Source organism: Homalodisca vitripennis, chromosome 1 (assembly GCF_021130785.1).
Source record: "Homalodisca vitripennis isolate AUS2020 chromosome 1, UT_GWSS_2.1, whole genome shotgun sequence".
NCBI classification, from domain to species: Eukaryota; Metazoa; Arthropoda; class Insecta; order Hemiptera; family Cicadellidae; genus Homalodisca; species Homalodisca vitripennis.
In genome coordinates, this window is record NC_060207.1 from 234859690 (window position 1) to 234878178 (window position 18489).

Consider the following 18489-nt stretch of genomic DNA (forward strand, 5'->3'; position numbering starts at 1 on the left):
AGCGGCGGAGGGATGCTTACCCTATCCAGCATGAACTAAAATCGCCCAGTGTATTTTTGTAAGCAGTTTACTTATGTATAATCTGAGTTGTTAACTACATGCATTTTTTATTGAATTGTCTTAGGCATTTTTTTCTAGTTACATTAACAAGTTGCGCATTTAGTTTCTGACACATAATACAGATGTCCCAATTTGCCATATTTCTGTTTACAATCTAACAGTTTGTTTCTTATTATAACTACTCGTACTACCATCCATCAACTGTATTGTGCAACTCTCTATTTTGGAAAAATCTTATGTATTAGCATTTAAATTTTTTTATTTCATAGTAAGCTTTAAATATTTTTCAGTAGAGGGAACGGAAACTGGTCACGATTAATTTTCTCTGACAGTAATTACGAAAGTGTCCAGAGTTCCAAAAACTTGCTGACAACGCTGAATTTGTGTTAATAGAAGGGTAACTAAAGCTTTCATAAACATGATTGGTCACTCTGCAGTTCTCACTGACATTGAATATAATGCTTCAGAGAAGAACTTTTTTATAAAACTATGCTTCATAAGCAATCCACAATGGCCAGTGATGAGTATTTGGCCCAAGTTAGAAAACAGGTTGAGATTTGTTTAACACGTTCACGACACTTGCTAATTTCTGGACTTCTTTATTTGCTGTCTAATAATTCAATAACAAAAAAAACTGGAAATATCTTTATGCTAGTATAATATAAAAGTATGTAGGCTTCGCAATTTTGCGCAAAAATTATTTTAATATGTTTTCAATGTCTTTCTGTGTACTTGGTGTACCTAAAAAATAATAGGCGATCAGTCATAGTGTGAGGTCCTGAGTTTAATCTGAAGACGCAGCAGCATCTGATCTCTCCAGAAGCAGCAGATGGTCATCTTCTTAGATAGTGGGCCTAATCGCAAGGTGTGGAGTGAAGAAAAATGTCCACACAGTGGATGATACAACTAGGGATAATCCATTATGTAGGGTATGTAAAGAAAACTAACGAAACTACATAACGAAACTAATTACAACCCTGTACTGTTTGTTTCCTCAGTTAAGTTTTGCCATTTCTGGTACCTACTTTGCACAAAGATTGAAAGTTTTTTCAGGAAGATCTGGTCAGTTGTTTTAGCCGCTTGCTCAACTCCTGAAACTGCAAACTGTAATTTCAGGGGAGAAAAGGAAGCGATTTTTCTGGCCATTATTAAAAATTTTCTAATTTCTTGAGGACACCTAGTTGGTCTTTGAATGCAGTAGTTGACACTGTGAAATTTATATCATGTGTAATAAATACAGTAAGCTGTGATTGTAATGCTCTATCGTTGTGTTAATATTGGCTCTTCCCAATGGATTAAGGCTTGTCAATTGGACCCCTTATGACAAAAAAAGATTTTTAAGATTATTGTTTTGCTTTGATCATAAAATATAAAATATAACAAGCTGTATGTAATATTTTAAAATATTTAGTTTAATTAAGATATTTGCTATTGTATTTTAACCCTAGTGTTGGCAATCAACGACTATTCGTCGGTGACAGTCCCGCGGAGGTCGGCAATCGACGATAGTCATGGCGTTACTATTTCACTTATTATAGTACGTAAACTCGTCGTATCAACATGATTCGGGCACCATTGCAAACATCTGAATCTGTCCTGTCTACAGACAGTTTTTTTAATAGTTGTAGCAAGTGGATGGATGTCGCAATCAGCTGTTTAAGACGTGGAATTTATTTTCAACTTTGTTGCTACAGCCCGGCACAGTTGTTTACTGAGTGTTTGGTTATTTTGTTCATTTATTACAATCGTTAACTGTAACTATTTATTGTTTATTGCATAAAACGTGTTTATTATTATCCTGTGATGTTCTTATGATAGCAGTTTTAGTAAATAATGTAGTTAACAGTGATATATTTGTTTACTAAATTTTGATGCAATTTCGTAGTTTTGTTTTAGCTCAACTCAGAAATAAATCCATTACAATCAATAAACATGCTAATTATTGATTTATTTTAACACTGTAAATATAATTTTGTTACTTTATTCTTTCTTTTTAAAAAGTTTCTTTTTACTATGGCTCAAAACAATTAATTTTTTGGTTACTAAATTTCAAATTGATAGTTGCTGTTTTATTCAGTTGGGTTTTAGGCACATTTTCAAATTTTCACACATATTTTTAGGTTGTTTGCATGTATTCCTAAAAACCTACATATTTTCAAAACTACATATTTGACAACTTTTGGCTATCTTAAAGTTTCAAAATTCTAGGAATAAAAATATTTGAAAACCATAGTCCAAGTAATGTAAAAAATTTAAAAAATTGGGTAAATTATATATATATATATATATATATATATATATATACAGGGTGGGCCATAGGTCAGTTGTCACTAGCAATCCTTAGACTTTGTTTTTCCTAGCGTAGTAGTTGTGAACTTGACTAAGTCAAACACTAGCAGTTTGAGGTTATGATTGTTTATTGTCGATATCTGAGAAAGTATGAATAGGAAATTAACAACAGAACAGCGTGTGTTTGTTTTGCAAACATGGTGGAAACATGATCATAATTATAGTGATGTTTATCTTGCATTCCACGGTCCCCAGATATAACACCGATGGATTTTTCAGTCTGGGGTATACTAAAAAATGATGTTTATTCAGTCAAGATTCGTAATGTTGAGCATTTGAAGGAACGAATCCAATCAGAATTTGAAAACTTACAGTCCAGGAACATTTGCGACAAAATTTGTAAATCTGTGTTAAAAAGATGCAATCTTTGCTTAGAACAGCATGGAGACCATTTTGAGCATCTTTTGTAAGTTCATTGAATACTACATGTGTTCCTGTATTAATAAATTGTATTTGTACCACATAGTAAAATAAATGTATTTGTATTTTCGCTTGTTTGGTATATTATTGCACCAAATGCATTTTTGACAACTGACTTATGGCCCACCCTGTATATAACAAAAATACACCTATTAAAATTCAAGTTATCTGAACAGAATGTTATTCTTCACTCTTTTCTAAAAAAAAAAAAAACAATTTATAATACACCACAATTGCTGTTATATATGTAATTTTTTAAATAAAAAGAAAAATACCTTACGCAACACACAAAAACGGCCTGCCATTAACAAGTGAAATGACTGCCACTACGAGGGTTAAAGAATTTTATAAGGATTGACAACTATAATAACCATAAAATGGAATATGAAACTATTGCACTGACTTGTTGAAACTCGGTAGGCGCTCTTGAGGCTGGTTGGTGTACGGCACTGGCACTGGAGTGTATGGCAGCATGTTATTATTGCTGTACCCAGAAACCAGTGTTGAAGGTATTGAGTTGCAGTTGGGCTGCATCAAGGTATCATTGTTGTACAATGGAACAAATGTCCTTTCACCCTGAAAATCATAACATTCTATTGAAAAGCTGAAATAATTAGAAAAACAAAGGGTGTATAAAAAACATTGAAACATCAAAAATATTCACTGAGTCATACACAATTTTCTGTTTAATGCTACCTCACAGCGTTAGGGATATGCTACCACCTTGGGATATTATCCAGAAGATTTTTTAAAATTTGTTACTTTGGTTTTTTTGCTGCATACCATATCCCAAACAATAGAGCTCTCAGTTTGTATTATGTCCCAGTCAGATTATGCCAGAATTCATTAGGAAAATTCTAAATCAAATATAATACAGACTGTTTAAAAAATGTGGAAAAATATTTTGGGTTATGGTTCAATAGATGAAAATAAACAAAGTTTCTCTAACACTGGTGTTTTTCACTTTGTTTAGCGGCCATGTGTCTATTTTTAATTTTTTTTTAAATCACAACTCAGAAACTGTTAAGTTACAGGCATGGTAATTTTGCATGCTTGTATATCTTATTAATATATAAATTTCTCCTGAAATAAACACACACACACACACACACACGCACACACACACACACGCGCGCGCGTGCGCACACACACACACACACACACATTCAATTGTTTACACATGGTAGCCTATTACGAATTTCAAAGCGAAACTTTGTAAAAATTGACGAGAAAAGAATAAGAGCACCAAAAAACCTATCAATTAAATCACCTAAGTGACAGTTTACTTTTAATGCACTTTAAGTTTAATGAATAATTAAATTCATTTGTACTTATTTTAATAAATTGTTTAAAATAAATACAATAAATTTTGGGCCCTCTCCCGGTTGAATTACTGTGCCGTGCCTCCGGCACTAACAGACTGGATGAATTGGTTATGGGAGAACACACTTGTGCTTTATTGTTTTAACAATTTTAACAACTCTATTCGAACAAAACTATTATATATATTATACATCATACTGTGACATGTGAAAAATTATTAAGTCTTGAAGGTAAACTAAATCTAAATGAATACTCAATCGTACAAGAAATGTTTTGTTTGCATTGTAAAATTAAAATAAAACTACGGTCTTGTACAAAGAACTGTAAAAACAACATAACAATGTGTAAATAAAACAGTAGCTGCAGGAAATTACACACAGGTCTAGTAATTGTATATGAAATACTAAAAGAAGTTGGAAGGAATTTTGTTAAAAATACTGTTAAATCACTGTCAATGAAGAAATCAATAAAACATTTCATAGAATATTCCTTGATAGCACCACAAGGCATAAACACAGCAGTGAACAAGGACAACAGTACTGTCTTTAGATATTTTCATTAGCAGTTCCAAAAGTAACCACATGATGGCAGCACAAAGCAGAGAGCAATGATAAAGCGGTTTGTGGTGATCTATGGTGACTGGACATTAGTGCCAGGTTTCCCACCACACCATGGCGATTCGTGGTGATTACCCGGAAAAGGGTTAAGTAATGCTTACTTTTCCAACAAATCAATAGATATGGTTGAAGATTACATGGAAGTTTAGAAGTGACAAGATTAAGGAATTTTGAATGTTTTCATTTTTAATTCAAACGAGACACAGGAAACAAGTGACATGTAGTGCATTTCATTTATTTAAAGAGGCACAAATCTAACTTTGCCTCTAAGTACTATAATATTTTATTTATATATTTATACTTATGTACTGAGATAAGAGAAATGTTGAGCTATAATACTCACAGAGGGTTGGTGCCAAAATGGGTTGCTCAGATCGGTTTGGTAACCACTGTAATTGTATTGACCATTATGTGTGTGGCATAGAGGTACAAAAGTTCTACCCGATTTTAAAGACGGATAACGCACAGATCTCCTAGGGTCCATGAAAGTTCTATATTGAGCTTGTGTCTGCGTCTGGCAAATGGTAACATTACGAGCAGTAGTTTCTCTCACCATTCGCCGAACTATGTCCTCGACTATCTGATATGTCTGAAACACGTGGCAACATTAAGGCAAATGGTATCATTACGAGCAGTAGTTTCTCTCACCATTCGCCGAACTATGTCCTCGACTATCTGATATGTCTGAAACAAGTGGCAACATTAAGGCAAATGGTATCATTACGAGCAGTAGTTTCTCTCACCATTCGCCGAACTATGTCCTTCGACTATCTGATATGTCTGAAACAAGTGGCAACATTAAGGCCAACATTACGAGCAGTAGTTTCTCTCACCATTCGCCGAACTATGTCCTCGACTATCTGATATAATGCCTGAAACTATGTCCTCGACTATCTGATATGTCTGAAACAAGTGGCAACATTAAGGCAAATGGCAACATTACGAACAGTAGTTTCTCTCACCATTTGACGAACTATGTCCTCGACTATCTGATATGTCTGAAACAAGTGGCAACATTAAGGCAAATGGTATCATTACGAGCAGTAGTTTCTCTCACCATTCGCCGAACTATGTCCTCGACTATCTGATATGTCTGAAACAAGTGGCAACATTAAGGCAAATGGTATCATTACGAGCAGTAGTTTCTCTCACCATTCGCCGAACTATGTCCTCGACTATCTGATATGTCTGAAACAAGTGGCAACATTAAGGCAAATGGTATCATTACGAGCAGTAGTTTCTCTCACCATTCGCCGAACTATGTCCTCGACTATCTGATATGTCTGAAACAAGTGGCAACATTAAGGCAAATGGTATCATTACGAGCAGTAGTTTTCTCTCACCATTCGCCGAACTATGTCTTTCGACTATTATGTCTGAAACAAGATTGGCAACATTACGAGCAGTAGTTTCTCTCACCATTCGCCGAACTATGTCCTCGACTATCTGATATGTCTGAAACAAGTGGCAACATTAAGGCAAATGGCAACATTACGAGCAGTAGTTTCTCTCACCATTCGCCGAACTATGTCCTCGACTATCTGATATGCCTGAAACAAGTGGCAAGATTAAGGCAAATGGTAACATTACGAACAGTAGTTTCTCTCACCATTTGACGAACTATGTCCTCGACTATCTGATATGTCTGAAACAAGTGGCAACATTAAGGCAAATGGTATCATTACGAGCAGTAGTTTCTCTCACCATGTCCTCGACTATCTGATATGTCTGAAACAAGTGGCAACATTAAGGCAAATGGTATCATTACGAACAGTAGTTTCTCTCACCATTTGACGAACTATGTCCTCGACTATCTGATATGCCTGAAACAAGTGGCAAGATTAAGGCAAATGGTAACATTACGAACAGTAGTTTCTCTCACCATTTGACGAACTATGTCCTCGACTATCTGATATCCCTCACACAAGTGGCAAGATTAAGGCAAATGGTAACATTACGAACATTAGTTTCTCTTACCATTCGACGAACTATGTCCTCGACTATCTGATATCCCTCACACAAGTGGCAACATTAAGAACATAGAGTAAATTTTACTGCAATAAATGTGACACAGTGGTGTAAACAAAGTAGAACCATTGAAGATTCTTGGAGCACCAGGAAAAAATTTTAAAATAGTACTAAATGTTAATAAAACACAAATTCCAAATGGTTAATTTTTAGACGTGGCCTTTCGAAAAACCAAAGGTTTCATCATCAGGCGACTCCACAAGCCTTGGAGTACTACTTTAAAAGTACTATTTAAAGTAGAATCATTAGCATCAAATGTTCAAGCACAACAATAAATAGAGATGCATTATTGTTTTTTTGGTTTAGGTTAATTCTCTTAATCCCAAAAATCGTTTACATCTGCCATAAAATCACAAGCATGTGAATAAAATTTCAGCTATAAAAACCAAAATTGTAGACTTAATAAATGGCTATATTGATTACTATTTTATTTTTAATGTTACAAATTTTTCATTCTGTACTTTTTCTTTTTTTATAAATTTCTCTATAACATTGAATACCCAAAGAAGTCGCAATTAATCAACCTCCTGGGTTAACTTAAGCCATTTTTTATTAATAACTTTTTCAAAACTTCTGTACAATATTATGCTGAAAACACAATATTTGTTTTTTATGTGCGGGGGTGTAGAAAACTATGGGACTATGTTTGCATGGCTCTAAAAGCCATTGATAGTTTATGCAGTAATGGTCTGGAGTTATAACATACCTATAGGTTGTAGCTGGATAGTAAGTCTTGTAATTAAAACCTGTTTTATTAATCAATACATAGATTTCCTGTTAATTAAAGATATTTTATTAAAATCTGTATTATCCGAGTTTTACTGAATCCGAGGTAGTTCCAATCCTGTTTAGCGCAGTAAATCCGACTGCTCTTATATATTGGATCTTAATGTTCATAAATAAAAAGTTGGTATCCAAAATAATTTTAGTCGTCAAACAATATTTTTCCACAAATTGCATAGTGCACCAAAAAACTGCAACCATCCAGAGCAAAAGTTTTTGAAATTACACTTCATACAGTATTACAACAACAAAATGATAATGAAATTGTTTAAGACTAACTGAATCGAATCAAAAATCTCATAACAATCTAATCAAACTTAAATGTTATTATTATTTTTAATATAAAATGACAGAATTTATTAGTGTAGGCGAGTTGCAAGATGAACCATAGTCTATACATACATGCATACCAGCAAATTCAAGGCACTAAACACCTCTCTGGAGACTAACTATAATCGTGTCCACTAATGTTGCAGACGTAATTATTGACTTAAGTGCCTACAAAATAAGATGATACCACTGCAATACACAGCTGCACCGTGATCAACTCCTGACTCGCCTACAGTATAACTTTGTAACATACTTTTTGTGATCAATTTCAGTATGCAAGAAGAATGTTTACGTTTTCCTTTACATATTCTTCGGGAACAAAACTCACATTCCAGGCTTTAGAACGTTTAGCAGAACGTCAATGGTGTTGGTACAAAAGATTGGTGAACTTGAAAGATTTAAAAGCTAAATTAATACTCCTGATGAAGTTGAAAACAACATTTTACATTCTGTAGTCAAAGAAGGAACTTAATAGTTTTTTCAAAATGAATTTTCTTCATGACTGTTTTATTGAAAGAAAAACTGCCCTAATAACTACTGAGAATTGCAACACACAAAGAAAATAATTTATTCGAAATTTGATAATACTGTAAAAGATACTGACAAAACGATACAATGTACAACCAATATTTACTTTTATATCTGTATTGTAACAACTATAACAAAATACATAGATATAATTCTGGTGGCTTACCTTATCTTTCTTTCTAATGTGGAGACTGAGTGATTGGGGAATTGTTGGCTTAAAAGTTTTACATAGCTCATTTGCTTGTTCTTCCCTGAGCCTCTTGCGTTTAATCCTTGTTTCTCGTACCTGATTCAATAGATAATTCACGTCTTCTTGGTAGCCTTTCATTTTTGCTTGAAGTATGGTTTTAAGCATTTCTTTCTGAAATAAACCAAATCAATACAGATTAATTGCTATTCAAATTGAAAAATCAGTCAAAATGTGTGCTGAAATACATTTGAATACAATTCTAAAATCATTCAATAAATGTTATTTCTACAAATTCAAATTCTTTATTTGCATTTGTATTGATGTTACAACACTTTAAATATTAAATACTACAAACTATTTTATTTAATACATGACAAACATTTTATTTCTCATAAACAAGTTATCATACGATTATTATGATTTTTATTACAAATGATAAATTTTTATTTACATTTCTTGTAACTTCAAGCTTTTAATTATGTAATTTGGTAATTAATTGTATTTTTCTGTATACAATTTATAGCCTGTATATTTGTTCTCTTTTGTATGCAATGTTTTATTTATTTGAATATTGTAATTATTTGTATGTGCTAAGTCATAAGGTCATTTAAGAGGAAGGATATTTTTAACGAACATTACTTCTAGTATGAAATACTAGAACATATCTAGATTGTTACCTTTGAAACATATAAAAAAAACCTTTGAAAACACTTGTACTTAATTTTTTTCTCAAGCAATTTATTATGTAGATTTTTCATGTAATAGAAAAATGTTTTTGATTTTGGAATTCACCATTACCCAAATCACCTCTGCATGTCATGTAATGTTGTAGCTGGAGCTTATATTGGCTACTGATAACTTACTTACATTAAAACATAAAACCAACATTTAATACTTTTATTTTTTGTGAGGCCTTTCGATAGCAAGGATATCTTCTTCAGACACATCACAAAATGTTGGTATTAAATATTGGTTTTATGTTTTAATGTAAGTAAGTTATGTCATGTAATGTACTAATAACACATAAAAAATTGATATTAACTTAATATTTTTATATAACCAAAGAATAAAAATTTCTGCAATAAGGAAATAAATTCTATTTGGTAATAATTGTATACAATATTTATGTACATTTAAAATTTGCATCAATCAAAAGTCCAAAGATACATGTTACATATATCTACAGATTACAATCTGTATCCATATATTCTCGTTAATGGATTTTCAATTATTGCCACAGTTGAAGCATTTTAATATTTGAGTTTCCAATGTTTTAAAAACCGTACCACTTAAAAGATTAAACAGGGTTTGAAAGTTTAAAACAGTGTTTATTCACATAGCAAATATAGGATTAAAACAATTGAGAGTGCATTAATTACTGCAAAAAACAAAAAAAGATAAAAGAAGATGTTGTCAGAATTTTGAAATCCACTAAAAAAGGGGGAAACAACAAATATATCAGATCAACATGTCCTTTTTAAAGAGACTATAAAATCTAAATATTTTTAAGCACCACGTTTATACTTTAATTAATATTTTTTCAATACATAATTACATACTTATTTAATTACAGTCATGATGTGGAAGAAGGTGGCTTTCGTTTTAAAACAAAATATGAAATTTTAAGTTTTAAAAAATAAAAATTTTACATAATAGTAGGCATAACATATATGTTGGATGTTAAAAATTTCAAAATCGGTCAGATTTAGAGGATCCCAATTAATTGGACATTTTTAATTTTCTAGTCCCACCCTGAGAGACCAGATGTCGTGCTTTAGGAAAACATGTCCTCTTTAATTATTGTCCTCCTCCCGGCTTTAAAATAATATATAAAATGTCCAGCTTTTTTGCAGACGCTTAAATGTTCTAAAATAGTAGCATTACATTAAAAATTCTTCCAATTTCCGAAGACATTATTGCAAAACATTATTGCAGCGCACACGTAATGCAATGGCAAGTGAACTGCTGTTAGATTCAGTTGTATGTTGAGTGTTGTCTATAGTGTCACTGACTCACTGTTGTTTCTATCCGCTCAGCAGCACTGGCGCTACTACCCCTTGATTTCCTATTTATGTATTATGAGTTAATTTTGTTATAATACGTTACATATTTTTCTATTATAATAATAATTTCTTATCCACAGGGTGTTCAGTAAAAGTTTTCCAATAGTTTGGGATTTTGTTTTACGCATAAAATAAGCAGACAAGTTCATATGAAGGTATGTCCTAAAACCCTTAGTTTTCCATCTATCAATCTGTGTTTTTATAAAAAATTATATATTTTGAACCAGTTAAGATAAAGTTATGAAACTTGAGTAATGTACTAACCCTTAGTAGGCCTTAAAATAAAATATTAACAAAATCATTTTACCCGTTTTAAAATGACGTTTGTCAGAGTTTTGAGTTATTTTTGATGGAATCATTTAAAATAGAACATACACTGCCCAAAAAATGGTATTGAGGTGGTTGTACTATTCTGGTGGGGCTGAGAAAATAATTTAAAAATCTTTCCCACGAAACGCATTCGCGGAAACGGGCGGCGTCCAGCGCGACATTAAAGGGCGGGTCAGTCTACTATAGGCAATGCAATGCCGACATCCTGTCCAGTAGCGAAATAGGTTCTCTCGCAACCACGACGCCAAGAACAGCGACGCCGCGGTAGATTCCTTACATTTTCATGAAGAAATAGAAGTTCCGTTTCATATACTACGAAAATACTTACAATATTATATTTGTAATATAAACAAAACTTTGTTAACAATCTGTAACAAATTTAATGAAATATCCAACGCGTTACGCGCATTAATACTTGCATTTATTACTTGGTTTAGAAACCTTATTTTCAAATCTAATTTATAGTACATAGTCAAAAATATCGATGTGATTCAGACGTCGATCTAGCACACCAATAAATAAGTCTAATTTATTGTTTCTATTTACCTTTAATTAGGCAGTTCTAATTTTTCAATACAACAACATGTGTTTAACCTGGAAAGCTATTAAAAAAATCGAAATAAAAATTTGCTTATTTTCTTATGGTTTTATTTCACGTGTTGTTCTAATACAAATTGCATGACCGTTCCTACGTACAGTATTTTTGCAGCCATGAATTGAAGACAGCATTTCACTGTTAACAAGTTTTAAATGGGATCTAAATATCCAAAGAAGACTTGATTAAAACTATTAGAAACTAACCTACATACAGATGAACTTTGATTGCTGGACTTCTGGTAGTACCTTATCAACGCTGTTATCAATTGATATCTAGGACGGTCTGGTTGGCATAAAGGGTCGAGATAACGAAAAACAAATAAAGAATACACAGGAATACTTCGGAGTCCACCAATCTAATCTGAAAATATTATGTTACGTCCTGTTTTGCAGGTAATTGTTAGCAATGATGTTCCATAGTTTAAAATAGAAATGTAAACAATTTGTAAATCAATTGTTAAGTAATAATTTTTTTAATTGCTGTGCTTGCTACTGTGAAAAGTATACTAATTGTTTTATATGTCTTTCATAAAATTTTAAACAAAAAGTTCAAGCAGATTTTAGTAACATTTAATTAAGGTATTGTGTAAGAATAAATACATTACATAAAGATAAGATCACAACCAAATAAGGATTAAAACACAATTATTAAAGTAGGTTAGGGGTAGACTTTAAGTGGCATACTCTAGTTATTCAGATGTTTTTATCGAATGGATAGATTGGTTCAGATTGGTTGGAATGGATAGATTGGTTTTACTCAAATGAATAATTCAATATTAGATTATTTAACTTAAAATATAATTTCAATTTATTCAGTTAACTAGAGTCATTTTTAATAAAAACCATAAACAGCAAGAAGTAGCTATAGAAGTAACTATTGTTTTATAATTTGTAAGTTGTGAATTGGAGGAAATTATATGATATTACTAGATAAACATATCGGTTTGATTCCTGGTTACTTACTCATGGTGGAGAATCCTTTCCCCCATTTCAAAAAAGGGTTACTCACTGATATCCTGGCAAGCTATATAAGTATTGTTAAGTTTTTCTGATATGTAGGTCTAGGGTTGGTTAGCTAGGTTGGCTAGTTGGTTCTGTTATTTTGATAAAGTTATTGTTAAATTTACATTATTTAAAATTATAATGTATTATTCTTGTTTTTACTGTATTTTAACTCTTGTTGTGTAAAATTATTATATAATACCAATGTTGAATAATACACCAAAGTAATAGATAATAACAATTGAATAATATAAAATTAAACTCCTACCTCTCCAAAATTAAGTATAAACCAAATATAAGTATTTAATAATATCCTATTGTTTCAATTGCACTCAAATTGCAACTACTAGAACTTGCTTTCCAAACATGTTAAAGGAATTAATTCTGTATTATTTACTAACCTAACCCATAACCATATGTATTGTACAGTTGACATGAATTTCTTTCTTAAGCAATTCTTTACAAACAAAAACTTCTTCGTTAAGGTCTGTTCTGTTTTCATTGGAAACTTTAATCTATTTGAAGTTGTAAAAATGCAAAACAGCACTATGTATTATGTAATGTTTATAATATGTACTTAAAAAAAATTGATGTTATAATTCTACCAAAATTTGTTCCATAAACTGCACATTTCCAATTCTGGATTTAATATTGAGTTTTAATAAGAGCGACTTTGAAAAAAAAAACACATGAAAATGTTAACATTTGGAAAAATTAATTATACGATTAGTAGAGGTATAATTAATTTCTGGACTCATCACAAAATACAAAGGAAATAATAACTCAGAAGTAGTGCATACAATTTAGATATTTTCTTATTTTTTTACTATTAATTAATTACATTTTTACTATAAATTTATGTGTGTAATACATTATTCTTTTCAAGAAATTGTGGTATAAAAACATGCATAAACCATAAAAGACTACACTAATTGCTTTTTGAAATGAAGTGGGACTGTCCCTGGTAAAGTGTGATAATATTATATTAGAATCTGAGATAGGCAATTTATTCTTTTATCAAGTTCTGAATATATATAATGGTATCCAGATTGCTGTGAAGAAAATTATATATTTATTGTAAAAACCACAAATGGTACATGAATGGCTAGTTTTTGTTACTATAGGTACGATTATTTTCAAAAATTTACAAAAACTTTAATTATTACCTAAATGTTTCCAAAATATACCAACATTTAGAAAATTTATATGCACTACTAAGCAATAAATTAGCTAATAACCAATTTCAAATTTTTTTTATTTTTGGAAAGTGGTGGATTGTACCTAAATTTGGTTACTATAGAAATGATTATTTTTTTAAATTAACAAAATTTAAATGGATGCAAACATTTTTTGTATGATTGCCTATCTGTCTCTGTCCGCAAGACATCTCAAGAGTAAATAAGCTCTAGACCTGAAATTTTACAAGCTACCTCAGCAAAGCTTGTTACAAGACAAACGGTATGGCGTAATTTTACCTTGTAATATCTAAAATAAAGGTAACAATAAATTGCATAAAGATACAATAAAATTCACTTTTGGACAAACAAATAAAACCACAATAACAAAGTATAATTGTTTAAATTGCTATTTATTGGAATCCTAGAAAACTTTTTATCAAAAACGGATAATGTATTTTACATTTTACAAGATTTTTGTAAAGGTTGCAAGTTCAAATAACAAAACTCAATTACTAATCCATACAAAACTCACTACATAGAAAGTTTTATCCAAAAATGTAGAAAATTATTAAATTTTAAAACGTCATAATGGCAGGATACAATGTTGAATTTTAACACAATTTATATAAAAACATTACCACAAAAAACCAAATTATAATTACTACAAAAATTCATTTCCAGGAATTACATAAAACAAATTTATGAGTTTTTATTTTTATGGTTTGAATTAAAACTAATTAAATTACAAATGAATAGTAAAAACAGTGTAATTGTAAAATGCTACTTAGAAGAAATTTATTGTCACAGAACAGATTCCATTATCAGAAATCGCAAAATAGCCAAACTTTCACCAGCTGCTGGAAATTAATTTCTGAACAGAGAGTATTACCACACAGTTAAATTGAGGCCCCAGAGGAGGGTTTTAATAAATTTGAGAACAAGGTGAACTTATTTGGAGAAATTAATTCAAAAACACTCTGTCTCTATCTACTAATAATGTTTCGTTAACATTCTAATTCCCCTGGAGAGGGGGGGGGCTATATCAATCATCATTGAGCTATGTCTTGTTCACATAAAAATAAAATTTCATGACCATAGCTTATTCTTTCTCAGGAAGGTCATAGGGCAGTAAACTTTCTTAGAGCTCAGCCAAACCCCATTGGAGGGACATATCCTTCTGAACTATACCATGATCAGTCAGTCAGTTAAATATGCATCAGTTATAAATATCATAGATTTCTGATGTAGTGGTCTATTAGTTTAATAAAAGCATTTTTTTATTTATTCATTTCTTTAGAAACATTAAATTGAGAGCTAATAAAAGATATATCTTTTCTTTTGGTGTTATTGATACCTTTACATAAGCTGCTATTAAAATAATGTAATAATGGTGATATTTTTATGTGATTGGTCATTCAGCGAGTCAACTTGACGAAGAAATTTTGATATTTGCTACTCTATTTTATTGCATTTCATCGTTTAGTTTGACTTTATATTTGAATGGTTGTAATAAATATATTTTTTAATTAGAGCAAACAAAATTTTTACACTCTATTTCAACTTTGATAACTATCATGAATAGTTTATTAAGTTTTAATAGTTTTAGCACTTTCAGTGTGAATGTACAAACAGCCAGACATTTCAGTAACACGAATAAAGTGTTAAAATCTGGATTCCCACTTACTAATTTAAAGAAAAATAGCATTTTTATTCAATGCGCTTTATTAATTCATAGCCTAGTTAAAGTAAATGTCCCTTATCTTAAACATGTTGTATATTGCATACACATCTGACCATCAGCAGCAATGATAACAGTCTGCAATCAATATAGCTGGAAATAAATTTTTTTTAAGCAGTTTAATTCTAATTTTTATTGAATTATCTCCATAAAATGGTGGATAGGTATATATTGTAAAGAAAGTGTTCTTTAAGTGTGATTTGTTTAACTTAATGTGGGATTTTCTTTATGAGAGTCTACCTGTAAGCAAATATTCAAGGGACGACTTGTTGTAGATTTAATGTTTTTTTAATTAAGAAAGATTTTTGAGCAGTGTAAAATGTTAATAACTAGATGTAAAACAAAATAAAATTCAGGATAAAAAATAAATAAATATTACCAATAAAACATAAAATTATTATATCTTTTAATTGGTTGTTGTATGGTAATTACTATAAATGATAGTAGTTTTTGTAAAACATCTAAAAATATTGTAGGCCTTTTTAACTAGAATTGCAAAAAATGCCAAAATTAAAAAGTGGTATCATTTAAAAAAAATTGAGATTAGACCAATAATTTGAACTCCAAATCTATGTATGTGTTTAACAATCAAATTAAGACAAGTTGAATTTTGTTTTACAATTACAAGTGTTTTAAAATGTATTGAAAGCAATTTAGGAATAATGAATAATACACATTAAATATCAATCATACTCCCGACAAACTCAGAAACTACTCATCTTCAATAAGAATCGATCTCCATCAGCTTTCCACTTACCTTCAAGTTACAAGGGATTCCATGGCGACGAGCCATAAGTTGGAGGTGTCTATAGGTAATATTTGCCCAGTCGTAGCTACTGCGTAGTTTTGGTAGATGGGACTCATAACCATCTTTTCCAGCGTCGACAACCTCCACCTCCTCCCCTACTATCTCCTGATCCGAGTGAGATGCGTCCTCTTCACTCCTCGCAATCGACATCTTGAAGTACTTCTGCCGGTGCTGTACTGATTACTGACTGATACCCAAGATCAACAATACACTGCAGACTGTAGAGTCGACGCAAGAGGTTGCTGCAAGTCTGCGACTGACTAGTGTCCAGTCCGCTCCGCAAGAGCGCAGAAGGGTGGGCGGTGGAACTCACTCTGATTGGCTGGTATCAAATTTCACCCTGCACTTCCACCAATCACGTCGCTATCCTAGTTCAGTGAGCGTATAGCGGAATATTTGAATAGTTTACCTAATTCTAACGTTTAGTATGCCAATATTAGGCCTACACCACATGTAATGGAATTGGAAACCTGAATACTTAATAAAATAAGATTGATTTATTATAGCGTTAACCGATACTATGAAACAATACACAGAAAATAACTATTATTAATACGGTCACGATGGCGTGTACCCCACCAGAAAATCATTTAAGAAACATATTGAAATTAATTGTTGTGTGCAAAAATCCGAAGCCTACATACATTTCTCTTTATTCTTAGACGTTTCACGTAAAAAAATAATAAGGTATTTTGCCATTATCATTTAAAAATTCGACGGTAACTAAAAAAGTCAGGAATAAGTCGTCGTCGTGGATGTGTTAAAAGTTATAAATAATAATAAACCTTCATTGTTTACTAAACAATATAGAATGGTTAAAAGTCACCAGCAGGTACGTTAGTATGAGGCATGTCGTTAAAATAAACGCCGAATTTAAATAAATGTTTGGACATTTACAGTTTGTAACTGGAGAAGCAACTTGATACCAACAAAACGAACAAGAGACACCTGACTCTTTTCTTCATTCACCATCACTCATTGAATATTCTGAGTAATCTTGCTACTTGAGCTGAAATATGACCCGCTGGTGAAAACTGAGAACCTGAGATGTGGTTTTATTTCTGTTGCAAATAATGGTCATTTCCAATGGCAGTAACTTATACTGAATGATCATCCATTCTCTTACAATGTTCATTAGATGATCTGTCAGATCGAAACAAAAAGAAAATATAATATTTAATATAATAATTTTTTGCTTGTTTTGCTACAGGTTTATACGTTTTGTAGCTGTCTGATTGAATGAAGGTATACAATTTAAATTTTGAAAAAACTGTTCAGAAGCGGCCATACAAAATACTCAAAATACATAATAATTACATTACTACACAATAATTTTAATGTCTCAAAAACAGATTTTACGAAAATATTAAAACACGCGTTATTTTTTTTGAAAGTTTGAACAATGCTTACGTTGCTCGTTTATAACTACAAATGGACCCTACTGGGTAATGAAATATTAAGGGGATTCACCACTGAAAACATACTTTTTTTAAATACACAATAAAAATAGCTTAACCATTTTTTTTCTAGTGTGTAGTAGGCTAACAAAAAATACAAAAATATAAAACGGCCAAATAGTTGTCACATACAGCCTACAGTGAATAAAAAACGGGGGTTTTTCGCGTTTTTCAGACCATATTTAAAATGATATATCTAAGAAACTATCCAACATATTGCACTACTCATGGTCTAATTTTGAAGATATGGATCTAATCTAAATATTTCCCAAGATATATCGATTTTTGTCTGAAAATGTATCGAAATTCAAACTTTCGGAAAAACAGCGATAGAAAGTAAAACGTATGTTCAACACTAATATATCACGTATATTTTTTAAGTTTATGGTTCTGAAATAAATTTACACAGTATATTTAGGTCAAAAGGTTGTATTATACATCAATATTAGGTCATAATAATGTAAGTGTTCAATAAAATATACATAATATATACTTATATATACATTGTAAAATAAAAACAGAGTTCGATCGGTGACGTTCAAAAGTCACCGGCACCATATGTTTTCCCCTCCGCTTCTATTTTCCTGGTTTCTTCCTCAAGCTGTGCATGTCTCAACTTCCTTTTGTACTCTGTGAATTTCATCTTTTTGCGTTTCTGTGCCAATGCTAGTCTTTTATTGTCGAAGCG

General features: G+C 31.4%; 1 protein-coding gene across 3 annotated transcripts in view; it reads right to left on the bottom strand.

Moving 5' to 3' along the window:
* The window catches only part of LOC124353154, a 29481-nt gene extending 12892 nt beyond the window's left edge, over positions 1-16589 (bottom strand). For all 3 annotated transcript variants that reach the window (XM_046803021.1, XM_046803020.1, XM_046803019.1), the window contains exons 1-4: positions 16294-16589; positions 8605-8799; positions 5113-5358; positions 3233-3405 (exon numbers count right to left, since the gene is read on the bottom strand). In XM_046803021.1, coding sequence (XP_046658977.1) covers positions 3233-3405; positions 5113-5358; positions 8605-8799; positions 16294-16494 — 815 coding nt within the window. In that variant the 5' untranslated portion in view covers positions 16495-16589. The remainder of the gene's footprint in view (positions 1-3232; positions 3406-5112; positions 5359-8604; positions 8800-16293) is intronic.
* Positions 16590-18489: the final 1900 nt, after the last annotated feature.